We start from the raw sequence: 27,595 nt of genomic DNA, 5'->3' as shown, positions 1-27,595 counted from the left end.
TCCGGACCTGCTGACCTGGAAGATACCTCCTAGCATTTGTGCCGTGTTTTTTCAGAAGTTGCTGTGCGTAGACAGAACGTTTCGCTGCTGAGGTTGTCTTTGTGGTGTCTATGTTCTCCTGAGTGTGTAGGCAGGTAGCAACTTGTTGGAGACTGGGCCTGGAGGGCTTGGGGCTCCTGTCCTGTCGGCCGTCCCAGTCAGCCTGCAGCAGAGGAATTCCTGGCCTGCTGGAGAGGTGCAGGGTCTGGGTGGAAATTTGCCCTACGTGCAGATCCAACTTCAAACAGGCACATGGGGTGATGATCCTATTGCCTGGCTGCACAGGGGTGGAGTTGAAAGCCTGCCAACACAGCGTGGTGACTTTGCTGTAGAGCAGCCCAGGTTTGTTTGAACCAGGCTGGAGGCTGCCCAGGCGGCAGGAGACATCTGTCCTTGCAGTTCAGGGCCGCTGGGGACTCTCGTCATCGTGTTTGCCTGACGGCTCTTGGTCTTGCTGGGGCATGTTTCTTGCCTGCTGACTGACCTTCTGTTTGGAAGTCTGTACGCCACTTCACAGAATCCCAGCATGGCAGGGGTTGGCAGGGACCTCTGTGGGTCACCCAGCCCAACCCCCTGCCGAAGCAGGGTCACCGAGAGCAGGCTGCACAGCACCGCGGCCAGGCAGGGCTTGAATATCTCCTGAGAAGGAGACTCCACAGCCTCCCTGGGCAGCCTGGGCCAGGGCTCCATCACCCTCAGAGGGAAGAAGTTCTTCTTCATGTTCAGCTGGAACTTCCTCTGCTTCAGTTTGTGCCCGTTGCCCCTTGTCCTGTCGCTGGGCACCACTGGAAAGAGTCTGGCCCCGTCCTCCTGACACCCACCCTGCAGATATTTAGAAGCATTTTTAAGGTCCCCTCTCAGCCTTCTCTTCTTCAGGCTGAACAAGCCCAGCTCCCTCAGCCTCTCCTCGTAGGAGAGATGCTCCAGGCCCCTCATCATCACCATCACTTGCGGAAGGTCTGTGGGATGCTGGGCGCCCTCAAGAGTGTATTACGTGCAGCGCAGTTCGGTTTTGTCCAGCCTGTCAGTGCTGCTCAGTGTACTAGCAGGGATTCCCCGCAGTTTGGTTACCTTGATCTTGTACCTGTGCTTTCAACAGGAGAAAGTCTGGTGTGAAAAGGACTTACTGATGTGTGACAGTGACGTATGTGGCTTTATTACTTGCGCTCCACCTGCATAGCTGCTGGAAGGGAAAGATAAATGAAAATTGTAAACTCCTGAATAGATTGAATGGCTTTCCTCCAACATCAGAAGGCTGGTGAGCTCTAATCTGAAGGTCACTGGAGGTGAAAGGAATCTCCTGTGTACCTCAGTGACGTTGCGTGAGGCTGTGTGTAGAGGTTGGATGTTCCAGGGAGGCTCCTACTGATCTGAAAATTTGAAATGCTGTTGATTTTCAGGGATTACTAAACTCTGAGGATCTCCTGCCCTTCTAAACATACCCGTTTTTCTAGAACCAAAATCTGGATAGCCAAGCAGCCTTTGCCACTTTGCTTGTAGGAGGAACAGTTTATGGCTTGTTCTTACGTTTCTCTTGCGGTTCTTTCCTGCTTTGAAGCAGACCTCTTCTCCGAATGCTGCATTTGGGTTTCATCTTGGAGAACACAGTTACTAGCACTCACTGAGTTCTTCCTCTGTCTTGTTTGAGATGCAAATTATGGTGTTCCTCTTTCATATTTCCTATGGCCTCAGAGAAAAGCTGGCTGAAAACCTTTGGAAAGAATGTCTTTATTGTTGCGTATCAGCAAACTTCTCACATGAAAGGGTCGGTTGTTGTGTAAAACTCGCTCTAGTGTCACATAAAACATTCTGCCCGTTTCCAGATCACAGAGCAGATTCTCAGCTGGTAAAAAAACCTGAATTTTCCTTTGTTCTGGGATTGGCTTGGTGTGTTTCTTACTGTTGCTTCAAGTCCTCCTAATTAGTGACATGATTTAAAATACTCTGGTTCCATTTCCTATTTTCTTACATTGTTTCTGTCAGCCTGCACTGGACAAGTGATGAAAAATCACTCTTATTCGTAGCCATTTAATTGTACAGTATTTGGGTTACAATAAAAAGTGTTTCTGTGTGTGTTAAAATGACTCTGATTAAGCCTTGCAAGAGCTGATTAGAATGAAAATACATTCATAATGGAAAGGAAGTCGTATTTCACATTTTAAGTCAAGAGTTCCTTAAAGTGTCTTGTCTGGAAAGGTACATTCTCAAACACCTTGGAAGAATGGAGCGTACCCATCTCGACCACGTAGCTTGGTTATGCTCGGCTAATCCTGTTCTCTCCAGGTTGGTGTCATCCTGAAAAAAGTATTGCATTGCTCTTTGCCTGCTGCAGAGGAGAAGTAGCCTGTCAATCCGTACCAGTACTACAGCGTGGACAACGGCTTCATCCTCGTGTTGGCAAAAGAGACCTCTCGGTTTGCAGCAAAAACGGAAAGCTTTGGATGTTTCATAGAAGCTCGGAAAGGAGGTGAGGCTGAAGGAACGGAAGATGTAGAGAGGTGTGAGGTTTCTTTTCCTGGCATGTCATAAAACCTACTCTTACGTTCCGAAAATCTCAATCTTGTCTATGTGGAACTGTAAGGAGTGCAGGATACACCTCTGGCTGAAAGCTCTCGTTGCGGAGTGTGGAGGCTGGGAGCCAGGCACCATGTGCATACTGATACTTGTAGGGCACAGCTGTGACTTTGGACAGGAGAAAAAAAAAACCCAAACAAACCCTAAGTTAAAAACCCAAGCCACGGAGTGGAATGCCTTGGGTCTGCCTTTCCCTCTGGCACTGGGCATCTGGTGGTCCCTGATCCGAGTGGTCTCTCTGGAGGCAAGGCAGTCTGTGGGAGCCTTGCGCCCGTTCTTCTGCGGGCTCGGTGCGGAGACTGAGAGCTTTTCATCTGCTGCTCTGCTGGGGGACCCTTGGTGATGTGGTGTGGGCCCATGTTCAGTGTGCCCATTGAAAATCATCAGTGGCGCTGAGCACCTAGATTTGAGCAGGTTTCTGCCTTGTAAAACCTCTCCATTTTTTGTTACCAGAGCCAAGAATGTTTCTAAATGCCAGTGTTCCTTCCCAGTGGCTTACACACACATTCATTATTCTTGAACAGCTGCTTTAGCTGGTGTCTCAATTAGCATTGGTGGGAACAAGCTGTCCCTTCAGAAATTACAGAACCGGTGCAATTAATTCCTCGTTTGAGCAAACTGATTTCAGAGGCTGGTCACAGCCCTGATCCTGTGCATAGGAGATTTCCGGGGCTTTCCTTATGGGAGTTGTTCCCTTGAAGCCAAGTCTGCTTGGCAACATTCACAAGGCCAGATGCAGATGTTTTTTGGGGTTTCTTTTAAAGCTTTGTCTACAGCGGGGTGACCACAGGGAGAACTAGAGCAAGACGAAGAGGGGACCTGGGACTGGAGCAGCAGGAACCTCCTTTGCACTGCAGGAGAATTCCCCTTCGCGTATGTCAGAGAAGCTGTTAAATGCCGACTTTTGACGATCAGCGTGAGGCAGCCACAGGCAGCCTAGCCTGATGGCTTTTCTGGGGAGATGTTGATTGCCCGGTGGTCTGTGCCCACGGGGCTGAAGCACGTACTTGCCATGGCACTGTACTGCTAGAGACAACCTGAGGGTCTCGGGGAGTGAGAGACAAGAAAGTGAGAGATTTCTTGAGGTGGTTTGGAAAGAGCAAAGATCCTGGTGCGTACAAATGTGTGTACACACTTACACACATCTGTGAATCATCCTCTCGCTTGGCCTTGGAAGTTCATTGAAGGTTTTAAAGTCGCTGCTGCTGCCAGCAAAATCCATTATCCACAAGCTGCTGAAGGGCACGGGGAAAAAGTTAGAGGAGAGATGTATTTGTTGCATTCCTGTGCCGTGAGGTCCTGCTCTTGTACGGCTGCCCAGCCTGGCGAGTGTCACTGCGCTTGTCACCGGCTCCGCGCTCCCACCCAGCTCCCTGCCGCCCAGCTGGGCTCGCACCGCCTCGACGCTGGGAACCGACAGCTTGGGGGCCGAGTTACAGCAATTAACAAACAAAAGAACATACTTCCGAAAGTCTGGCCTTAATTAAGTAAAACCTGAGAACAAATGCCAAGTCCTGATGAAGCCAAAAAGTTTTACGCATACATTAAGATTTTTAGTGACTTGTTTAAATGCTTCAACAGTTCTTTGAACTTGGGCCTGAACTTGAGGCCTCGTTAGTGAAGTGTGTGAGCGTAATTGTGCCAAAATAAGTGGTGGTGAGGAAGGTTTGAATCTGTTCACAGCCTCTGGACGGCACCGTTGGGAGCTGGCTTGGTGGCATCTCGTGATGTGCTGTCCTCCCATTGATACCTTGTGAGATTCGAGGTCCCGAGTCTTGGATGAAGAGGTGCCACGTAGGGGTGGCAGTCCAGGGAGCAGCACATGTATCTGCAGAGCAACGGGGTATTTCTAGTGAGAAGAAAATTGTCGGTTTAGCTGAGTCTCCTCAGTGCTGGGTGGACAAGAGCCATCCCTGCCCGTTGGTGGGGAGCGCTTGGAGAGATACAGCGAGCCCTGCGTTTGAGAGGAGATCCTGAGTGAAGATCCTGAGCAGGAGAACATGAAGCGGTTGATCAAAACAACTCCGCTTGCTCCTCTGTGGTGGAGAAGGATGTTTGCACAGCTGGAACAAGACACTAGAGTTTGGGAAATGGGGATATACTGCCCAACTGGGTGCTGAGCAGCTTTCTGCTCGTGCATCGAGCCGTGCTAGAGGCAATGGAAGCCAGCTTCAGGGTGGGTCGGTGGGCTGCAGGAGGAAGGCGACGGAGCCGTCGCTGCGGAAGCACTGTCTCAGGCTGTGGTAGCGGTGCGGCTGCTCTCGGGTAGCTCTGCCATCGGAGCCTCCCTGCTCGCTGGCCTTTGGGAGTGTTTTGTCTCCGTCTTGTTTCCAATTTTTCTTCCTCCCCTTCAGGATCCGTACCTTCTCGTCCAGTCTCTCCCAGCTGCACTGTTTCTTAGTCAAGGTAATTCATCACCGGTTCGCAGTGGGAGCTGCCAGTTTGGTGATTTTTATATTTTGAATTGGTTTTCTAAGTCTGGCTGCATTCAAACAAAAAGGCAGGGAGAAATGACTCTCCTGTTACTTTATTTACCACTTGTTTTGGGAAATCTAAATCCACAGGTGTATTTGAGTCACATTGAGACTCCATTGCTGGACTTTGTTTTTTTCAGTTCTTTTTGGCAGGGCTGAATTCACACCCAGAATAAGCACGGTCATCAGTCGGGGTGAGCCTGTGTGACACGGGGCCCGGTTCTCCACGCGGACCGGGGAGCTCTTGGAGCTGCCCAGAGTGGCTGAAAGCTGAAGTGGGCTTTTGCTGCGGGATCCGCACAATTCAGCGTCTTCCTGCAAGCCTTACGAAGCTAGGACTACCTTGCTGCCTTCCCTAGTTCTACTTCAGCGTAAGTTAAAGTATCAATATTCACGTACGGCGCTCTGTTCATCACATGTCGTCAGTGCTAGGGTGAAAAACACTGGACCGTGGTAGCAACTTGTTAGCAGTGGCTAGCGCTGGGTGAAGTGACGTGGCTTTTCTAATGCTCTGGGCTTTGAAATCCCTGCCGGTGTTACCCCAGAGCGATGGGGAAGCTGCCTGGGCACTGCGCTGCTGCTGGCTCGGGGCAGAAGGTTACAAACATGCCGAGTCCCGCTCTGAGTGCTGGGCTTTCCAGTAACCCTCTGGAAGCATCTGGTGGGGCCAGCTTTGGCTGTGGCCCTCATGGCAAGAGTAGGGGACGCAGGTCTGCTGACCCAGACAGAGACATTCAGTGACCGTGCTGTTCTGTCAGCTGCCCCTCTGCCCCGCGCTGCTGGGACCCCCCCCCCCAAGGAGCCCTGTGTCCAGCTCTGGAGCCCTCAGCACAGGACAGAGCTGGAGCTGTTGGAGCGGGTCCAGAGGAGGCACCAGCAATGATCCGAGGGCTGGAACCCCTCTGCTGGGAGGAAAGGCTGGGAGAGCTGGGGCTGCTCAGCCTGGGGAAGAGAAGGCTGCGGGGAGACCTTAGAGCAGCTGCCAGTGCCTGGAGGGGCTGTGAGAGAGCTGGGGAGGGGCTGGTGATAGGGGTGTGGAGTGACAGGACAAGGGGTGATGGCTTTAGACTCAGAGGGGAGATTTAGATCAGATGTCAGGAAGAAATTCTTCCATGTGAGGGTGGTGGGATGCTGGCCCAGGTCACCCAGAGAAGCTGCGGCTGCCCCCTCCCTGGCAGGGTTCAAGGCCAGGTTGGACGGGGCTGGGAGCACCCTGGGCTGGTGGAACGGGAGGAGCTTTAAGATCCCTTCCGACCCAGACCACTGTATGGTTCTGTGATGAACTAGCTGCCTCCAGGTCTGACTCTGCTTTGCAGTATGAGCTTCTTGAACGTGAAGTCCAGACCCCTGTTGGAAGCCCGCCCTTCCTACCTGGTTGCCAAAGGGAGACTTGGTTAATGTTAAATTCAGTAGGAAAATTACTGCCGGTCCCTGGCCATAGAGTTTCCCACAACTCGTGTTACGACGTGACCCATGCTCTGACAAGCCAGAGGCACACAGTGTTGGTTTTGTCCTGTAGTACTTTTCCTATACAGATGGTGTGGGTGAAAAATGTTCTCCTCTGACCCCGTGCCTGAGGTAAATAAACTGCAAATAGCTTGGGAGAGCCAGTGGGATGCAAAGTAGTGAAAAAGGGTGACAACCATCAAAGCCTAAATTAACTCTCTTTTGCAAACATAGTGGGAGGAGACATTATCAGGCTAAAAATACGAGCGGTCTGTAAAAGGAGCGGTTTTACTCGTGTGCTGCTACTCACATCTTACCTAATTAAAACAGCAGTCGCTTAATGTTGCGCTTGCTTTTCCACCGTTCACGGCACTGGAGTTTTTCTGGGAGGGGGTACTTGCCGAGCGTGGGCAATGAGGGCTTGTGTCCATGGTAAGACTGCTGCTTAAAGCCAAAGTAAATACTGAGGTGGTTATAGTTATGCTGACATAAGCCCCTATATGAACATTCTCACTCAAACTTTTCTAAAATTTAACTTCTGTTTGTAGGAGATGGGTTTAAATCGGAGTGGGAAAAGCTGCCATGTTACTGGAATAGGAGTGTCCACCTGGAGATCTGTTCCAGTTTAATTTATTAAACTTTAAATTCCTGCCACTCTTTTTGGAAAATAAATTTTTTTCCTTGTCACTCCACCACTCTTTCCCGGTTGTGTCACACCGGCTTTAGGTTGTAAATCTTGCGGGGGACCTTTTTTCTTTAATTAAATTCTAGACTTTGTTGATCAGCTCTCGGACATGAAGCTGCCTCCTTTCCAGTGCTGTTGGTGTAACCCATCCCTTTCGAGAGAAACCCGCAGGTGAAGGCTTCTCCCCCAGTTACTGGTTACAGGCCTGGAGCTGAGAGTTGCCTGCAGGGAATCTCCGGAGCTGCATCAAGTCCTGCTCCTGGGAAGGGAGAGCCCTTTGCAGTGATGTGGGCTGGGGACAAGTGTGAGCAAGTCCAGCCGAGAGCCATGAAGATGATGAGATCACAAAGTTGATGAGATGTTGGAGAATGACGGGTAAGGATGATAGTCCTTGCAAGCTGGCTCGCCTCTCCTCTGCCTCTGGCCTTGCACTTTGCGTACCTTCTTGTGGCTCCTGCTTGGTCTTGGCTGCACAAATGTTTCAAACTGATCTGCTCAAAAAACTGGTTGGAACCTGATGCCAGGCCAGGAGTAATGCTAATGGACTCGATCTCAAATAATAGCATGGTGCATACCACAGACTGGTAAGCATCAGAGGATGTAGTAAAAACCCTTTCCCAGGAGAGGCAAGGGAGGAGGGGTGATAACATCTTTTACGTGGCGCGCTGTCTCCATCAGACTTCCTGGCAGGACATGCAGAGAAGACCTGTTGGCCTGTGCTGCCCGCCTCTGCTAGCACTGTTGTAGGAGGAGTTTGGGCAGACCAAAACTGCTTTTCTGCAGGTATTGGAGGTACCGCGCTACCTCACCTGCTGTGAGCTTTTTCCAAGAGGAGCTGGCACAGGACACTGCCAGCACAGCGTCTTCCCGGTGATGCTGCCGTAGCCTCAGTTTATCACATGAACAGTCTCATCCCATGGCCTCGTCTTGCTGCACCAGCCACGGCACAAGGGCTGGCTGCTCCGTCTGGGTGTCTCAACCCTTCCTGGCTGTCATCACCCAGGGGAAGGACACTTAGCTTTCCAGAACGCGGGAGATGTGCACCGTAGGCAACAGACCACTGGTGATGGTGGTGAGATCTGCTGCAGAGATGCCCTTAGCATCTTGAAAATGGATTGAGAATGAGCAGGGTCCAACTGGTGCATCCATCTGAGCTAGAGCACTGAAGTTTTAACTGCACGCTCGGCTGCTGCAAGCCCTATAAGCTGTCTGTTGCAGAAGAAGTGCGTATGATGGGGAATATTCTGACGTGCCTCTGATGGCTTGAGGAGCTCTCGCTGCCACTGGCAAGTCCTGGTCATATTTTTATTTGCCTGTTTTTCTTGTGCAGTGGTTGTCATTTTAAAAAAAAACAGAGGGGCGGGAAAAAAAGGTATGAGCTGGTTTTTCCATGCAGTGGTGTTGCAAACACCATAGCTGCTGGTGTTTTTTCTGGGGGATAGGTGGACAGGTTCAGATATTACAATAGGAGTAACTGCTGATTTTGTTTGATCTTAAATGTGAATCGTTCTGAAATTAATAGTGATAATTGCTTTTGGGAATGTTTTGGGGTGTTTTTTTGGTTGGGTTGTTTTTTTGAGGCTCAAAGCTGGAAAAACGAAAGTTTGCCAAATTGCTAGTCACAGGGCATGTTTCATCCAGGGCGTGACGACTTTATTGCCTTGGAGAACTTTTGGGCTTAGAAACGCTGCTGGATGGGTAGTCCTGGAGGCTGCAGTCCGTCCTTTGCACCAGAGCTTTGTCTCATCAGTGACTTCGTAAAGGTCTACTGGGATGTGAATTTACCTTCTACATAATGCCATTACAGCGTGGGCAGCAAAATGCCATTTTTCTTCTAGCAGTTTCCTTGTGGGTTGATCTAAAGATTCCTCTAGGTGCCCGTTCACATATCTCGCTTCTCTCTGGAGGTGACTAGCAGTCGGGGTCTTCAGGGTGGGTTTTGTGGAGGGCATGCTGCCCTGCCAGGAGCAGGACAGAGAACCCCGGGTGGGGGTCTGGCTGGCTGGTGGGAAGCTCTTTCCCTGGGCAGCAAGGCGGAGGGCTGGATCCGGTCGTAGCAGTCCGTGGTGTGCCATGCCCTGCTCTTGGGACGGTGGTGTGTCCATGCAGTAAGACCCGTGCCGGCTGACCTGACAGGAGCTGGAGGCAAAGACGTGGCAGGAGGAGCATCCTTCAGCCCCCCTGTCCTGCCTGGGGAAGCAGAGAAGGGCTGGCTTCTGCAGGCCAAGCTGCAGTAACCCGTCAACCACCGTCTGCCAACTTGAAGGCTTCTTCTGCTAGTCCAGGTTGTGGGCTTCGTGAAGCAACTCTGAGCAGTTGAGGGAACAGCCTTCTGTCCTGTTAATAATTTTCTCTGAGGCTGAATGATTCTACGCTTCTACTTTATTTTTGTCAAGGAAGTTTTGTTTAATTTGTGAACTTTGGGTTTCCATCACGCATCCCTGCAAGCACCTCCTGCTGCTAATAAATTTTGGGCTTGTGTGTGTGCAAAGCTGAGTAGAGAAAAGCCTCCTGGCTGAGACAAGGGAGCAGCCAGCATAACACCAAGACTAATTCGACGTGCACACAGCTGAAGCTTCCCCTTTCCCTCCCCAGACCATAGCAAACCCCTCCACATGTCCCCACTGAGTTGCGTGAGGTTAGAAGGACTGGGATGAGCTTGCTGAGGGAAATGGCACATGGACCTGACTCTGTGGGAGCTGTGTGCTTACTTTAAGGGTTTGCTGGATCCCTAAGACTAGCCTGGACCTGGTGAAGAGTGTGGTGTAAGATGGACTCTGACGTTCTTCAGGATGGCCACCATCATCTTCGCTTGGTTTGCGCGATGCTAAATTGCAGGGTGGTCCCACTGTATAGCAGGAGCTTCTTGGAGCCACTGCAACCCCGGTGATGACCGTGAACGTAAAGCCATTTTCACAGTTCTCTGGTATTTTAGGAATTTGGGAGCTGCCGTTCAGTGACTGCGCAGCTGAGACGTGGGAGGAAAGCTGAAGACAACTGGTGAAGTGTGCAGTGGCTGTCGTGCTAAAATGGGCTGGAGAGGGTGAGCTGACATCTGTAAAATACAGGGAGCGGGTGTGACTCGATCTGTTCTGCCGAGTCAGCACTAGGAGTGTTTTAGTCCTGTTAAACATCCTTGCAAACGAGATTTACAGTGCAGTCTGACGCAGGGTCTTGATCAAAAGCAAACCCTGGAGTGACGATTAAACCCAGCCTTGCTCTGTCGTAGGAGAGCAGTTAACAGCGGCAAGAAACCAACCTGCCTTCACTTGCTGAACTTCAATTATTTGTTGTTTTAATAGGCAGGAATAAATAGTCAACAAATAAGCTTCCTGTCCTTCATTGATTGTGTTCTGCTGATTATAAAGAAACTTAAAATCTGACTTCTTGATTCTTTTTTAATTGAAACCTGGCTAACCCTGTGGGATTGATGTCATCCAGTTGCATGAACTAGAAAGGGTTCGTGCCTGGATTCTCAGCTGGAGGATCGTATGGTGACTTGGGGTGGAGGTATTTTCCTGAAGTAGCTTGGATTAGCTCTTGCGTTTGGGACGTGCCTCCTCTCTCCTTTCCGTATGCCCTCCCCTAACACTGGGCATCTCAGGCAGGGCGGGGGATGCCACGGGAAGAGCCTTTGGGCCTCTGGAGCTGGAGGACAACATCAGGGCTTCCTGGCAGCTGATGGGGGCTCAGCACAGCCTTCCAGCGCCCTGCCTTTAGGGACGGCTTTCACGGTACCTTTGCTGTCTCTCCACAGGACCTGCTGCGAGTATCTCTACTCCCAGAGGGATACAACGGGGTTGTAAATTGTTGGTGGAGCTTGCGGGGATGTGTCCTACCACGCGGCTGTGCTTTCCTGCCTTCTGGCTGGGAACAACGAGCAGCCCTTTGGCTGGAGGGAATTTGCCCCGTGAGCAGCCGGCTGTTTGACGTGCAGAGCCCTGCTCCCAGGGAAACGCGTGCCGGGACGGAGCAGCTGGGGTGCGACTCGGCTCTCTCGCCCTGTAGCCCAAAGGACTGAGGATCCCAAGTGGAGATGAGCTTGCAGCTCCTTTGGGAGCCTTTCCCCATGGTTACTGTCAGAAACACAGATCTCTGCATCCTGTTCCGGTCTGTGCAGCTACACCACCGTCCAACGAGGCAAAAACATGACTCAGATGCTTCTTTTGGGGGGGCTGGCGGAGGCCGTAGAGGAAGCAGGCGGGTTTCTCCCACCCCGTTGTGTGGGCTGGAGTGCTATTGCAGTTTTAGCAGAACGCAGCCTCAGCGCAAAGCCCCTCCGCATGTGTCCACGGACTCGTAAGCCCTGTGCTGGGACGCGGCGAGGGAGCGAGCTGCCTCTCCCCGGGCTGCGGCAGGGTCGGAGGGAGGAGGGCTGGTGCCCATCCCGATGCACGTTGAGCATCCCTGCCTGCCTCCACCACCGCCATGCTCCGCTTAGCCGTACCATGGGCGGTTGTGAGGGGCAGTGCCGATTGCAGGCTGCAAACTGGAGGCAAGGGGCTTGCTGGGCCTTGGCTATAATTAGCTGTGTGATAATTATTGAGTGATTCTTGGGCCATGGGGTGAGGAGCGGTGTACGCCTGCTTGCAGCCAGGCTGTGCAGCCTAACGGTGGGCTTGCAGGACAATACAGCAGAGCAAAATCCTGGTGCTACTAGAGGTAGGACCTTTGCGGCGAACTTCCCTTGGGCCGTTCATCTCGAGGTAGCCTGCATTGTCTCTTCCAGTGGGTGAACTGAACCGAGAGTTCAGTCCCATACCTGCTTGATGGTAAAGCTGCTGTGATCCCTACCAGGCCGGAGGAGGTCAGCGGCAAGCATGGATGCTGGAGATATTCCAGACCTGCCTGGATGCAGTGCTGTGCAGCCCGCTCTGGGTGACCCTGCTTCGGCAGGGGGTTGGACTGGGTGACCCACAGAGGTCCCTGCCAACCCCGACCATCCTTGGATTCTATGCTCTGTCTTTGTGGGGAAGCGGGGCTCTGCCGTGTGCCTTAACAGGGGCTTGCGCATCTGTGGGGCTGCCCTGCGGTCTGCCAGGAGCTGGATGCGCCTGTAAGAAATAGGTCCTGCCTCTGCTTGACTCGTTTACCAGCTGGGAGAAGGCAGAGGACCTAAATCGCATCTTAACAGGGCTCTTCATGCTCTCCTTTTTGCAGGGTGGCCACTGACCACAACGTTGATAACACGACGGCGATCCTCAGAGAGTGGCTGAAGAACGTTCAGCACCTTTACCACGATGTGGAGTGGAGGCCGATGGAAGACCCCCCGTGAGTACTGCAGTGAGGGGATGGCTGAAACTGGTGAAGGTGGATATGTAAAACTTCCTAGGTTTTCTGTTTTCAGAGCAGGAGATGTACTAAATGTCCAAGCATTGACGCGGGGATTTTTCTTGTGGGGTCCGTTCCATTAAAATTGTGATCTTACGGAGCCCACAAAAAAGGTCTCTGACTTCAGTGAAGCAGCTCATGCAGAACGTCAGAGAAGAAAGCATTTTCTATTCAGTTATTTAGCATCTGCAGCTGCTCTCTTTGCATGGTAAATAAATCACATCAAAAGCTACAGGGAATAAAAACTCTCATTCTTTATTTGCAAGGAAGCAGAGGAGTCATAGCCCATTCCCATAGGGTCTCTGAAAGCTCTGTCTGAGACGTCAACTATTCAGTAAGTTCTGAGCCAGAGAACTAGATTTAATTCAGTATATTGTGCCTTTGCATGACTTGCAGGATCATTGCTTTGAAATGCGATGTTAGGTTTAAGGAGAATCCTCGTTTAAGACATGAAAGGCAACACTTATTTACAATCTGAATTTCAAAGTGAAAGGATGGTATGTGTTGGATTTTTGTTGCCCTTTTTTTTTTTTTTTTTCTTTAAACATCAGCTGTTCCTTGTCCTGTTCTGTTTTCTCTTTCTTCCACCAGGGAACAGTACAGCAGTTTCCCCTTCACGTAGGTTTGCTTTTACTTTCAAGGTCCTCAGTGCAGTGGTGGGGCGTTTGTGGTACAAACCCCCAGGGAACGCTTGTTTTACTGACTTTTTTAATCCTTTCATTGGAATTCCATTTTCTTAATCCTGTCAAACTTCACTATTTTAAGTTCTGCAAAAACCTTTGGAAATTCTTAGCTCCTTCACTGGCTTCTGCTGGCACTGTTTCAGAGTCCTGAATTTTTATTACCCATCAGGATCTGTCACTGAGTTTCCTTCCATCTGTGTTACACAGCATCTGGACCTGATCCTGAGAGCAGAGGCATGCGCAGAACAGTGCTCACGTGGTTGGGCTGGTGGGGTGGGGTGTTTGTAGATCGAAGAGCTGTTATCGGGATGTGTGAACAGCTACTAATAACGCGCAGACCCTGGGGTGGACGAAGCTGCCTTCATCTTCACATCCTCAGCTCTGTTGAGTCTACTGGGCTTAAGGAAGCAGTATTTGTGGTCTTAACTTAAAGCCTGGCAGAGGACAGACGACTTTCTGCCAGAAGGTCAGATGAGGTAAGTCAGCTTCGGTTCATTTTGGTGGGGTAACCTCTGCTTTCGGCCCGTGGCAGGAGAAGCTCCTGGGTTTGGTGGTGCTGGTTTGCTTGTGGCCGCGCGGTCGGCAGGACGTGCTGCAGCGCAGCGTGTTCGCCGGTGCCCTGCAGACACAGGCCAGCACGGAACTTGGAACCGTTTTCCCTCAAAAACCTCTCTCCTCGGTTACCTGAGGTGACTTAGCACTGTTTTTCTTCTGGAAAGAAGGCAGCAAGGGAACTCTTTTTAAATTTTTTTTTCCTTTTGACTGGTGTAATAGGGCCCAGACATGGGTTGCAGTCACTTCTTTTCTTTGCTAGGTCTTACCCAGAAGAAATTGGGCCAAAACATTGGCCGAGCTCCCGATTCACTCACGTGATGAAACTCCGACAGGCGGCCCTGCGCGCTGCACGGGAGAGGTGGTCAGACTACATCCTGGTAAATACAAGGTTTGATTTGTTAACTGTCCTCGGGCAAAAGCTTTTCAGGTGGTCACTCTGACACTTGGGGCTGTCAGAATGTTTCTTCTCCATTCGAAGATCTCGCTCTCTGTAGCGAGATGCTGTGTGTCATTTCTTGCTCTGATGAGCAAGGAGTTTGCAGCCGGGGAGGTAAGTCCCTGGGTTAAGCCCAAGGCTTTCTGCACAGCCCTCAGGACTGAATGTAGTCCTGGTGGTGGGTAGGGACCTCTGAGGGTCCCTAGGTTGAAACCTCACCTAATACCGATGAAATCCGGGGGAAATAGTTCAGCAGAACGGTTGTGGAAGGGTGCATGCCTTTGGTCACTGCAGCAGCCGTTGGTGGTGGTGTTCCCCAGCCTCTGGACAAGGCAAGGCTGAGGCCAGTTTTTGAGAGTTGTTCTTGATCTTCTTCACGGAATAAACCTGTCCTGAGTTTTCAGCAGTGTTCTTTTCCCTCGCAGCTCCCTTGCCTCTGTGCTGGAGTAACGTTCTGTGGAGTCAGAGAGAGGGAAGCTCCACATCTTTTCCCATCTCACGGCTTTGTCGGAGGGGCAGCCGCCCCTGGGTTTATCTGTAGCAGCAATGTTCCCTACGGTATCAAAACCACCAGCTCGGTGCTTTCTGGGGTTTTTTGCCAACCTCGTGCCTCTGGCTGCCTCATTCCCAAGAATGTATCAGGGGAAACATATCGTTTCATCTAATAACAAATTGCTTTTTCTCTTCCCCCTCTAGTTTATTGATGCAGATAATTTACTGACCAACCCACAAACCCTGAGCCTGATGATAGCAGAAAACAAGACACTGGTGGCACCGATGCTCGAGTCTCGCTCTCTCTACTCTAACTTCTGGTGTGGCATCACCCCCCAGGCAAGTGGCTGCACGAACGGTGCTGGGTGACCGTGCGAGCTGTGTTTTCAAAGGCCTCCTGCCTTGTGTCTGTGAAGCAGTGGGCATCGTTTCTCTTCTGTGGGCTTTCCCATCCGCTTTCGTAGCGTCCTTCTTCTGAGAAGAAGCCGCTGTAGCTCCAAGGCATGCAGAGGTGACGCTGGCATGTTGGGCAGATAGTGGTGTCGTGCAGTCATCTCAGCTTGCGCCTGTCTCGGTGGCGGCATCCCAAGTGTTGGGTGGGTATCTTTGGGAGAGGTCCGTACATTTATAGGGAATAAGGGTAGAGAGGGCGTTGCAGCCTGTAAACGTTTTTCAGGCTTTGCTTTCTAGCCAAGCTGTAGGTCTGAGCAAAGCAGCACATGTCCTGCAGTGGGTGTGCAGGCACATGGCTGAAACTTGCTTCGTCATCTGAGATTCCTCGCTTGAAAAAGCTGAACCTGGAGGAAGCTGAGCTTGCTTTGCCAAAAGTCCTGGGAAGTGATACAATCCCACTAACTACATAAAAAATACTGATATACAACCAGAATTTATTTGAGGTGGTTCCACATGTGTGTGTAATGGCCTTAAAACTCTTGGTAAGTAATTTTAGACTAGCTTTCCTGTATAGTGACGCTAATCTGAGAGGAATTTGCTTTTCCTTCTTCGCAAAGCTTGCCCTGCTGCATAGACAAATGTGTTTAGGCCTGAGCTGCGCGTACATCTTTGAGCTTCCCCGGGGCTTGTGAACAGGAGTGCTTTAGAGAGGCTCCACGGTCTTGCCCATCCCTACCCTCATGCTTTATTGCAGAGAGCTAACCAGGTACTAATTAGTGTCATTATTGCTGGGGTGAAACAAAGAGAAAATACCATTCCCCCCTTTTTCTGGTGTAAAACATCGTTCTTCTTCCCGGTGCTACCAAGGACACAAGTAGGGACTACAGGCAGAGGGAAAACGTAAGAACTGTACTGGGTCAGACCAAAGGTCCGTCCGTCAGCAGTGGTTTGGAGTAGATGCCTAGGAAATAGTGTAAGAACATGGCAAACAAGTGAGTGAGTGATACTTCCCCAAAATATTTTTCTATCCTCCAGCAATCTGCTTCTGTAGGATTTCCTGAGGAAGGACTTTGTCTTTAAAGGTCTCAGGGATATTTTTCTTTTACAGAAATCACCATCTGAATCTGTTTTTTTGGCACCCACGCCATCTTATGGCAAGGAGTTCCAAAGTTCAGACTAATTGAGAAAAATAGAAGGAAAAGGTCCTGAACTTTCCAGATTCCTAGGAAGTAAATCTATAGATAAGAAAAGGGATGTGTGGGAGTGTGTTTACTTGTTTCAGTTTTTCATTTAAAATGGAGATAGCAAAGGCATTGTCCTTGAAGTTTTTAAGGTGAAGCCCTGAGACAGCCAGGTTTTCCACCGGTGTAAATCAGCACTGCTCCCCAGCCTGGGCTGGGTCTCTGCCTGTGCGCACCAGGCCCGGCCATGGCCCTAGCCCCCCTCTCCCGTAACGACCTCCCATCACTACCAGCATTAGCTGGGAAAAAGAAGGGGGGAAAAAACTAGCAGCTAATGCATCTTGCAGGATTTGGTGAAAAAAGCTGCTTAAAGGGACAGGAAAGTTCCCACTTGTTTTTTTTCTTTTCTGTTAGTTGCTGCTCCTTGTTTCTGTGGTCGCAGTCCCACATTTTCATGCTCTCGGCCTTGCTCTCCCTGGGGACTCGGCGAGGGAGCAGCAGCTGGAGCACGCCCCGACAACCAGCCTCCGGCACGGAGCAGCGGCGAGCCAAACCCAGCTCCAGACAGCTTGACATTTAGCTGTCATGAAGCGAACCTTAGGAGCAGAGCACAGCTACAGCACTGACAGTTGGATCTTTCTTGACCGCACCTAATTTCTGAGCAGCAAAAAGCCCCAAAACCCTGTAGCGAGTGACTGGAGGAGGAAAGATCCAGCATCTTTCACCTGTGGGCATTCTCAGATGTCTGTTAAAGGTGGAATTCTGTGAATGCCTTAACTGCAGTGGCAATGCGAGGAAGGTCTCTGCCCGCTCGCTCCCTTTCACAGTAATCAGGCCGGCTCTGTTGGAGGTACCTTCTGACCACACTGTGAGGACTCGGTGTCTGAGGGGCAGAGGGGGATATCGACAGATGCGTAAACGGACCAGTGCACCGCGCCATGCTTCTACACAAAACCAGGGTGAAGTGGTTCTGCAGTGGTTTGCTCGGCTGTTGCTAGGATACTCGTGCAAAATATAACGTAGAAATAACTTACTTCGGTGACTCATCATTTCTGTAAAGACCAGATTCTGCTCCGGATCCAACCACCAGCCGTGTCCAGATGTCCGATCGGTGCATTAGGACTTTCTTTCTGGGTGATTCAGTGTATTTATTTCCAAATTTGATAGCTTTAGACGTCCTGCAGCTGCAAAACCAGCTGAGTGCCGCACAACGTGGGTGTTGCCGAAGGCTGGCAGAGCTGGTGGCTACAGGGAGTGAGCTGAGTGCGCTGCCTCCCCCAGACACGCTCCCCAGGGAACGCTCAGGAGTGGGTGTTGGACCGGCTGGCCCTGGGATGGAGGAAGCAGGGATTCTGACACAGCTGCTGGAGACTGAGGTGTTGCCTTTGCTGTAGTGGAGCAAAAAAGTTTGTTTTCTTTTTTTAAAGTCATGGTCAGAAATAATCTACAGGTCCTGTTCTGCGAGACACTGAGTGTCCTTTGTCCCCGTTGAACGTGGAGGATGCCACGGGTGCTCAGCAGCTTCCAGGATCAGACCTGAGACTCCACGTGCGAAGAAAGGTTTCTGGAGAGACAGGGGGAAAAAAGTCCGAGGTTTGAAGTGCTATTGCGAGGGAGTTGTGCAGTGGAAAGTCTTGGATTTCCAATAGCTGCTAAAAAGGAGAGAGAAGGTCAAGCTTTAACTTTTGGGATGGAGATTGTTGCTAAATACTTGACTGATCCCTTTCCAAAGGGGAGACACTTCAAAATCTGAGACTCGGGCACTGGTCCGTCTCTGCCTGGGGGCTATGGGGGAGAGCTTTCGCTAGGGAGCGTCTGTGAAACAGAAGTCTCTTGTAACGAGCATCCCTCTCCTTGTGTTTGCAGGGCTACTACAGAAGGACCCTGGATTATCCCCTGATTCGGGAATGGAAGAGGACAGGCTGTTTCCCTGTCCCAATGATTCATTCCACGTTCCTCATTGACTTGAGGAAAGAGGCCTCCACCAAGCTGATGTTCTACCCGCCCCACCAGGACTACACCTGGAGCTTTGACGATATCATGGTCTTTGCCTTCTCCAGCCGCCAAGCAGGTATGTCTGGAGCCTTTGCTGTAGAGACATGGGGGTCTCTACTCGGAGCTCACAGACCGAGTGTTTCATGTCGGCTTCAGTGGTGGGCTGAGACCCTGTTCCGTTTCCTCTGCTGGATCTGGTCAGGGATAACCAGCAGCGAGTGACTGGCAGTGTGGTTTTGAATCACAGCGAGCTTCAAAGGATGTGGGAGCCATTCTCAGGGTGAGGACAGTGTTTCAGAGACAAAATGTGTGGCATCCACCCTTGATTTGTGTCACAGTAAGATGGAGGTGAGCACAGGTGGATGCTCGGAGATCGGTACGTTGGCTCCAGAGGAGAGTGGAGGTTGAAGTCTGGGTAGCAAAGCAGGCTCCTTCAGATCTACCTCTCGCTTGTTCCTTCTGACAGCTCTCCCAGAAACGCACCGTCCCGTTTTAGTCTGGTAACTGCTCTGCATTAGCTCTGGCTGCTGAAGAAGTGTTTCAGGGGTTCAAACACATCATTTTTTCCTTCTGTCCTAGAGTACTTTAGCTTTTTCCAGGGCTGACCCATGACATGAGCTGCTTTGCTTCAGCAAAACCCCTTGGTCTGCTCAGATTGTTGGCTTGTGTCCTGGGCTGAGTTTTGTCACCCAGGATAAAAGGATGACATCCAAGTTCAGAAATGTGAAAAATGTGTGGACTTAGAGGTGAATTTCTTGTGCGAGTAATTTCACTTAATTCCCTGAAGTCAAAAGTGATGTTGGCCTTTGTCCAGGCCAAGAACGCCTTAGATCAAACCATCGATTTTCAGCAGTGAATCTGCTTCTCGAAGCAACTCTTTTGTGATGCTCCAAAGAGACCGTCCCGCTTCTGCTGAGGGGACGTGGCCTGTGGCGGGAGCACTGACCCGGAGCGAAACTCGCTGCGGGTGTTTTGCTGGCATGGGTGGACTCTGGAGAGCCCCTTGCAGCACTCAGCCGGCGAGCGGTCCTGAGCTCCCCATCAGCCAGAGGCTCTGCAGACCTGGAGCCAGCCGGCAGGAAGGTCTGGGCACAGGGACGTGGGGGAAACTGAGGCTATCAAGTATCTATAGCTTTTCTGTCCCTTGTGGCAGTTGTTTGTTCTGTTACAAAAACAGAGCCGGAGAGCGAGTCCCCCTCCCCTTTTTAAAGTGGCTTTTATTTTAAAGTTCCTTTGTTAAAGGAACAGAAATACTGGTGTGGATCTGGGCAGATTAACTGTGTTTAAGCCAGCGGAAGAGAAGAGCGGAGATCAGTGAGCCAGAGAAGATTAGTTGATTAGATCAGTGCCAAGTCCATTAATGTCAGCAGGTAGCATGTTTCATTCTGCCGTTCACCTAAATTGCGGCTGACAGCTGAATGTGTTTTGGCAAGCAGGGTAGCCAGCAATTTACGTGCAGAACTTAAAATGGTGGAAACGCTGGGGTCGTGAATGCAGACAATCCCGCTCGGCTAGAAATACCAGGGATGAGGAGGACGAATCCGTGAAAGCATCAACACACCAGGCAGTGTCTGCTTTTGGTTTATATCCTGGAGGGGTGGTTGAGCTTGTTTCATTTAACAAAAAACGAAAAAAAAGCCAAAAAAATAAAACAAAAAGGCAGGTTCGCATTTTTCTTTGAAACCGCTTGGCCGGTTGTATGGATTCTAGCAGCTTTCCGACTGTGGTTAATTAATGAAGCACCTGACCAGAGCTCAGTGAAAAACAGAAGTATTTTCTCTTGGCTTCTCTGGATGTTGCTTTCGAGTGCGTTGCCTGATGTGACGCCAGGCCCAGTGCTGCTGGAGTTGTAGCTGGTAACGAGCAAAGCCTCGGTCAGCCCGGAGGGAGCGGCGCTGAGCTGCTCACGCGTTGCTGGGACGTTCCCAGGGAGCAAACTCTGCAGTGGGTCTTCCATCTTCTCTGTGTTTCGCGCCTCTAGATTCAGCTCCTTCACCAAGCAGTGGCAAAAGCTTTTGAGTAGAAGGATGTTGGGTTTATCACCTCTTCTTGAAAGCATCTTTTCTCCTGGCTGGTGTCTCTAGGATTTTCCTCTAACCTTCAGGGCACTGGAAAAACTAGTGCTGGAGAAGAAAGAACCAGGTATTGGTGGTAGACCGGGCACTTTCAAGGTGGTTATCCTAGATATTCTTGAGAGTCCTTTGCCAACACAGGTGAAAATGTTTTTATTTTCTAGCCAAAGCAAGCAGAAGCAGGAAGACGCTTGGCTGCAAAACACAGAGCAAATCCCTTGCTAGGGTTGGTTTGTGTTTTTCCCCCTCTAAGGCTGCCTGCTCCAATAGACCTGGGATGCATTAGGAGGAGTGTGGCCAGCAGGTCCAGGGAGGTTCTCCTCCCCCTCTACTCTGCCCTGGTGAGGCCCCATCTGCAGTGCTGTGTCCAGTTCTGGGCTCCCCAGTTCAAGAAAGATGAGGAGCTACTGGAGAGAGTCCAGCGGAGGGCTACAAGGATGGTGAGGGGACTGGAGCATCTCTCCTACGAGGAGAGGCTGAGGGAGCTGGGTTTGTTCAGCCTGAAGAAGAGAAGGCTGAGAGGGGAGCTAATATATACTTACAAATATCTGAAGGGTGGGTGTCAGGAGGATGGGGCCAGACTCTTTTCAGTGGTGCCCAGCGACAGGACAAGGGGCAACGGGCACAAACTGAAGCAGAGGAAGTTCCGTCTGATCATGAAGAAGAACTTCTTCCCTCTGAGGGTGACGGAGCCCTGGCCCAGGCTGCCCAGGGAGGCTGTGGAGTCTCCTTCTCTGGAGATATTCCAACCCCGCCTGGACGCGGTGCTGTGCAGCCTGCTCTGGGTGACCCTGCTTCAGCAGGGGGTTGGGCTGGGTGACCCACAGAGGTCCCTGCCAAGCCCTACCATTCAGAAAAAAAAAACCACAAACCTGCACCCGTCTTTGCCCTGAGGGTCCCGGGATCGCCGCTGCCTCTCAGCCAGCCCCGCTGGAGGTGGGAACCCGTCTGGCCCCCGTGCCAGCCCTGGCATTGCCTGAGGCAGGCTTACTCGGAGGGCGAAAACCCGTTCCTGCCTCTGGGTTTGCGAAGGGCTCGTGTCGGGCAAGGCGCCAGGTCTGAGCAGTGCAGGTGGGGCGTTGGGGAGTGGGGCTGCTGTCGGGCTCCCCAGTTACCCCCAGTAGTCCTGCTGTGCCTGTCAGGCACTGCGTTACTAAAGCCCGGTCCTGCCATCCGCTGCAGGGTGGTTTTCATAGCGTGGAGGCAAAGGCCAAAGAAGACCCTTCCTCTTGGCTGAGAGGAGGGTTCCCGGTCTCTCTGAGGAGAACCCAGTTAAAGATACCCGCTGTCAGGGAGCAAGTGGAAGCTGGTTTCGTAGGAGAGGCCGCTTGCTGCCAGCCAAACAAACCGGAAAATGGCACTGTGATGTTTGTGAATTGTTTGCTTACGAAGCAGAACTTCTTGGGACGGAGGTCCTGGCGTAAGTCTGATGGTGGCTACGTAGCAACGGAGCAGCAAAATCCTCCGGTGAAAGACCTGACTCTGATTTCTGCTTTTCTGTGATTCTCCCCAGGAATTCAGATGTTTGTCTGCAACCGTGAGCACTATGGTTTCCTTCCCATGCCCCTGAAACCGCACCAGACGCTGCAAGAAGAAGCCGAGAACTTTGTGCACACACTGATCGAGGCTATGAGTAAGTTGCCGTGTCCTGCCATGATGGACTCCCCCCCCAAGCTAGTATTTGTGGAGCTCTCCTGCCAGCAGCCCAGCTCTCTTTCCCTTGGGAATCTGCCTCCTGAGCTGGCTGCTCTCGCGCTGCTTTGATAGGTTTCCCATTTTCCACTGCTTTTTTACCTAAGGCTGTAATCTTGTCACAATCGGGTCAACCCCATTCACAAAACCCCTCAACTTCCCCGTATCAAATGCAGAAACGCATCTTCAGTGTGGGAAGGGTGCTGCAGAACCTATATTTTGTCCTGAGCTCTGCCTGGCAGATGGCTGCTGGCTCCCGCTTTGCAGCGTGGACGCTTTCTGCTGCGCCGGCTTCGCGTCCCAGCTCCCTGCGGCTTCTTAGGCCCAGTGGTGAGGACGCCTGCAGATAGGTTACATCAACGCAGCTCGTACAGGAGGGTGATGCCGGGGGTCTCTCCTCTCTTTCAGTCGATCGCCCTCCCATTGAACCCTCTCAGTATGTCTCTGTTCCTCCGAAGAACCCGGACAAGATGGGATTCGATGAAGTAAGGAACCTATTTTGCTGCCGTTGTCTTGTCTTCCTCTTTATCACGGAGAGGACCTGGGTTCTCCCTGTCGCTGAGCTTCCAGCCATTTCCCTTGGAGTATATTACCTTTTCACACCGTTAGCTCTTTCCTAATCACTCATCTTTTGGACTCAAACTTTCTGCAGGGAGAAAATAGCCATCCTGATTTGGGGAGTAGGGAAGGGCTGAGGGAGCATTCTTTCCCCCTGGCGTTTGCTGCGGAGAAGCGAGGCCGGTCAGGTCTGCGGGCCCTTGGTGCCTGCTGCCAGAGCCCTGATGAGCGGTGCAGGTTTGTGCGCAAAGGCAACGCCCGGCAAATCCGTGGCCTTCCTGCCCGCTGACGGGGTGGATGTTTCAACCCAGCCAGGAGGAGATGGCAGAAATGAGGCTGAAAACCGGGTCATTTAACTCCCCCGTTCTTGGGCTGTTTCCTCTACGGCTGCCTGTGCGGAGCAGCTTCCGTTCTGTGACAAAAACTGCTCTTCTGGGACACCAGTGAGGGACAGGAACGATTCCTCTCACCTGAGAGAGACATTGGAGAGCCCGGAGCGGCTGGGACAGCCAGGCTCTCGGCTGGGCTCTGCCCCGAGCCGGGTACGTCCAGGAGAGATGCACACCGTGCATGCTGTCCCCTTGCTGTGGCAGCTGTCCCCCACCCCTACTTGGTCACCACATCTTTCTGCTACGTTCTGCCTTAAGTTCAGGTGAAGCACACAGATGATTGCTGGCACTGGTAGTGCCCCAAGACCCCGCAGAAATCCCTCTCTTGACTCTGCCTCGCGTCATGGAGAGAGCAGGCGGTGGGGGGAGAAGGCTGGAGAGGGATCTGCTTGCTTTAATGAACCAGTGTCCGTGTCGCCCTGTGTGTGCAGCTGCCCGGTGGCAGTGGCACTGTGACCGAGGGAGCTGGGGAGACCAGCGGAGCCTCTCTTTTCCCGGCGTGTTCTGCTCCGTCTGTTTACGCGACTCGTAAAGTCTGAACCTGGTTTGGCTCTGTGTGTTTGAGCGCCTGTGTTTAGGACGCAGCTGGCACAGGTTTTTTCCATGTTGTCCTTTGTGGCTGCGCTTTATTTATCCAATTTATTATTTTTGCATTTGCACTGAGCTGGAATTCTATCCGCTCCTTACTGGGACGAGGTTTTGCTCCCCAGGCTACAAGGCTGCACTTGTACTTGTCTGCCTGGGACTGAAAAATATCGCTGACGCTCTGCAGTTTGCCTGCAGAGGAGGGCTCAGTCCTGTGCCCTCCCCAGCGACTCTGTCTCCTCGAGGCTTGGGCCGAGCCCTGCCAGACACCGCCATGCCCGGCTGGGGCTCTGCGCTGGCCTTTCTGCTCTGGCAGGGGCAGCGGTGGCTTTTCAGTGCCCAAAGTAACGACAAAACCCCTCTCGTTGCTGTGTCCTGGTACTGGAGTGGTGGCCCCGCCGATAATCCTGAACGCAGGCAGTGGCAGCGCTGTGGGAAGCATCTGGGTCAGCGTTCCCCCGGGACTGGGGCCATTTTACTCTGTGCTTAATATAAATCAAAACATCTTATATCTTTGGAAATTGTAGGCTTGGCTGAAACTGGCCTCGCCTGTATTCATCCTTGAGGAGCAGCTTTCCCTGTGATGTAGAACATCTGTAAAAAGTACTGGTTAGACAAAGAACGAGCCTCTAACCTTTCAACTCAAAATCCACTCCGGTTTCTTGACAAATTCTAAGCAGCCTGGGATGAAAACACACCTGGTATTTTAAGGAGATCTGCTTTTCCAGTGGGGCTGCTGGAGGAGGGCGGATCGGGACCCCCTTTTCTTCCTGGCTCCCAAGCCGGGAGGCTGATGTCTCTCTCTTCTACCCAGATTTTCATGATCAACCTGAAGCGTCGGAAAGACAGGCGGGATCGGATGCTGCGGACTCTCTATGAGCAGGAGATCACAGTCAAGATCGTGGAGGCTGTTGATGGAAAGTGAGTTGCGGCTGGGCTTGCTGGGGTTTGCAGAGAGGGGGCTGCGCGTACCTGCCTGGCGCTGTCCCTTCGGATGGCCGAGAGAGGTCTCCTGGCAAGGCCATCCACCCAGGTGCGACAAAGCTGTTGTGCTACAGGGCTAACGCTGACACAGCCCTTTCCAACTTTAAGGTGTCTTAAGACCTTAAATTTTAGATGGGGGAGTTGCAAAAAGGCCTAAGGGAGTCAGGAACCCACATGACGGCTCGTGGTCTTTGAGACTTGGGTGTACCCATCAAGGCGCTTTAGAAGAACATTCTGAGGCAGGCACCTGACAAGTTGAAGGTCCCACAAGAAGTCGTTGGCAGAGTTAAGGTTATGATTTGTCAGCTTGGTTTAGGAATGTGCATCAAGTTGATTTTTCTCTGGGTTTTGAGTGAAACAAGTGCAGGAATTTCTCAAGATGTGGTGTTTCTCTGCACATCAGCAGCATTTCCCATGTCGTGTCTGATTTGAATTTACTTTTTCGTTTTTTTTTTAAATAGTAATAGATATTCTCTCTTTCCCAGAGCGCTGAACACGAGTCAGCTCAAGGCTCTCAGCATCGACATGCTCCCGGGTTACCGGGACCCGTACTCCTCCAGGCCCCTGACCAGGGGAGAGATCGGCTGCTTCCTCAGCCACTACTACATCTGGAAGGAGGTGAGGACGTCGCGGGGCCTCGGCGTTCTGCGCGGAGGTGCTGCGGGCGGGTGCAGTACAGCGCCGGGTTCTGGAAGCACGGGATGGGACTGTTCTTGGTTTGCAGGGGTTTTCCTGAACGCCGTGTTCAGCTTTCCTGTCTCTGCCTTCCATTTGCCAACAGCTCTGAGTGATTTTTATCAGAATATTTTCATGGCTGTTCGTGCAAAGCATCCGATAGCTTGCTTGGAGCAAGCTTGCTTAGGAGAAAGGCAAGAAGGCTTTGAAGAGCGAAAAGTGTTTAAAAAAACCCAAAACCTGGCGATTTTTTCCCCCTGGTTCTGCATCTGTGCTGAAGCAAGTTCAGTGACTCTGCTGACTGACCACAGTGAGGGTGGTGATACTGGCCCAGGTTGCCCAGAGAGGTGGTCAATGCCCCATCCCTGGAAACATTTCAGGCCAGGCGGGATGGGGATCTGAGCAACCTGATCCAGGTGAAGATGTCCCTGCCCATGGCAGGGGGTGGGACCAGACGGCCTTTAAAGGTCCCTTCCCACCCAAGCCATTCTGTGAGTCTGTGGCTGGCTTTTTTGTGTTGGCATATCATAAACATTCTCAACAGTAGGGACCTCTGTTACCTGAGCTAAGAGACCTTGTTTGGGTGGTAAGAGCTGTAGCTTCCCTCTGTCCCTGCTCCCCTGGGGAGTGATGCTGGAGAGGGTCTGGGCTGTGCTTGGCAGAGGCTGGAGTCACCGGGAGGGTTTGCTTCGGGTGAGGTGAGGTGTGGAGGCAGGGGGGAAGGCTTGGTGCTGAGAGACAACGGGGTGACGGCAGCGGTTCCCCCCGTACGGGCAGCTGGTCCGAGCAGCCTGGAGCCAGCAGGAGGGACTCTGGGCCTGGGAAGCCAGGAGATGCCTTTGGGCTTGAGGCTAAATCGCCAACAGTCGGGTGATAATGCAGGAACCTGCACACAGGGTGCCTTTGCATGGGTGTTCTCCGAGTCATCAGGGCCAGGCTTTGGATGCCCCGGGTTGTCCCCCTTCCCAGGACACTTTCTTCCAGCAAAGAGCACTTTCTTCAGGAGCACTTTCTTCCAGCAAAGAGGTTTTTCTGAGCAGCAGCTTTGGCATCAAAGGCTGCTGCACGTTCCTCTGAGGAGGTGGTTGCTGTGGTCGTGCTAGATGGTAGTTCGTGGGTTCTAGGTGGTGCAGCATCAGGTAAAGGGTTCTTCCAGGTTGCAGATGCTCAGCCACCAGGTATCTTCTGGCCTGGCTCTTGCAGTCTCTCCTAGCTGAGCTGTGAAGCGGGGAGTGGTTCTCCTTTCTCCCTATCTACGTGGTCCAGAAGGCAGGGGAAGGCCAGCAGCTTCATGGCCACCGTGATCACTTCTGACCCCTCCTGTTTCAGGTGGTGAACAGGGAACTGGAGAAGACGCTTGTTATTGAGGATGATGTGCGCTTCGAACACCAGTTCAAAAGGAAGCTCATGAAGCTGATGGACGACATTGAACGAGCCCAGCTGGACTGGGAGCTGATGTGAGTGACCAGCTATGGGGTTGGCAGCACCGGCCGTGTGGTGGCGGAGGTGCAGCTGAGTGCTGGGGGCAGGGGAAGGTAGCAGAGATGTCTCAGGGGTTCTCCCCGTCAGGGCAGGCTGGTGCTGGAACGCCCGCCGGGTACCATTGCTGCCCGTGGTGGGCACGGTGCTTCATCTCGGCGGCATCCAGAGATGCTGCTGCGACGAGGAGCTGGCGCGGCTCCGTCCTGAGGCGTGGACCATGGCGTCTTAGCTCCCTTACGAACTCTTTCACAGCTGCGCCGGCCAGCGGGTGAAGGCATGGGGGGTGGTGGGGTGCTGGGTAGAGACCCGTGAGCCTGGCCAGGGATTACTGCTTGGACTGACCCTGTGCCCTTCCCTGCGTGGCATGAGCGGTGGCGTGGTCCTAACCGCTGCCGAATGGCTGCGGTTCCCGTTACCGCGGTCTGCTCACCCTTTCAGCTACATTGGCCGGAAGAGGATGCAGGTGCAGGAGCCCGAGAAAGCGGTTCCCAACGTCATGAACCTGGTGGAAGCCGATTACTCGTACTGGACCCTGGGGTACGCAATCTCTTTCCAAGGGGCTCGGAAACTCATCGGGGCGGAGCCTTTCAGCAAGATGCTGCCCGTAGATGAATTTCTGCCGGTCATGTACAACAAGCACCCTGTGTAAGTCGGACGCGGTCGTCGCTCAGGTTGACGTCAGCTGGGTCTTGCTGAGGGATCCTCAGCCAGCTCTGGGCTGCTGCAGCAGAGCTCCTGGCGCAGGTCGGAGGAGGCGGCAGACCCCCTGCGGAGGGGTCGTTGTCCCTGCCTGGCGCAGGGCTCCTGGGCTCGTTCTGGGACCCGGGCCCGTCGGGAGGCCGCGGTTGTACGGGCTGCGTGTGGTTGTAAGGCA

The 27,595-nt window shown here is 52.2% G+C and overlaps 1 protein-coding gene across 6 annotated transcripts in view; it reads left to right on the top strand.

Annotated features, from left to right (window-relative positions):
* The window catches only part of LOC142361597 (procollagen galactosyltransferase 2), a 57,560-nt gene that overhangs the window by 17,299 nt on the left and 12,666 nt on the right, over positions 1–27,595 (top strand). For 4 of the 6 annotated variants that reach the window (XR_012764224.1, XR_012764225.1, XM_075422697.1 and 1 more), the window contains exons 2-11: positions 12,379–12,489; positions 14,047–14,164; positions 14,920–15,054; positions 18,156–18,360; positions 21,870–21,989; positions 22,457–22,533; positions 24,395–24,501; positions 25,050–25,182; positions 26,569–26,696; positions 27,160–27,366. Coding sequence is in view for 4 of the 6 variants with exons in the window: in XM_075422696.1 (XP_075278811.1) it covers positions 12,379–12,489; positions 14,047–14,164; positions 14,920–15,054; positions 18,156–18,360; positions 21,870–21,989; positions 22,457–22,533; positions 24,395–24,501; positions 25,050–25,182; positions 26,569–26,696; positions 27,160–27,366 (1,341 nt within the window). In the remaining 2 variants the exon portion in view is untranslated. The other 2 variants (XM_075422698.1, XM_075422699.1) reach the window with 2 other exon arrangements.

This window comes from Opisthocomus hoazin, chromosome 6 (genome assembly GCF_030867145.1).
Source record: "Opisthocomus hoazin isolate bOpiHoa1 chromosome 6, bOpiHoa1.hap1, whole genome shotgun sequence".
In the NCBI taxonomy this organism is placed as follows: Eukaryota; Metazoa; Chordata; class Aves; order Opisthocomiformes; family Opisthocomidae; genus Opisthocomus; species Opisthocomus hoazin.
This window is presented reverse-complemented; position numbering and strand designations above follow the sequence as displayed.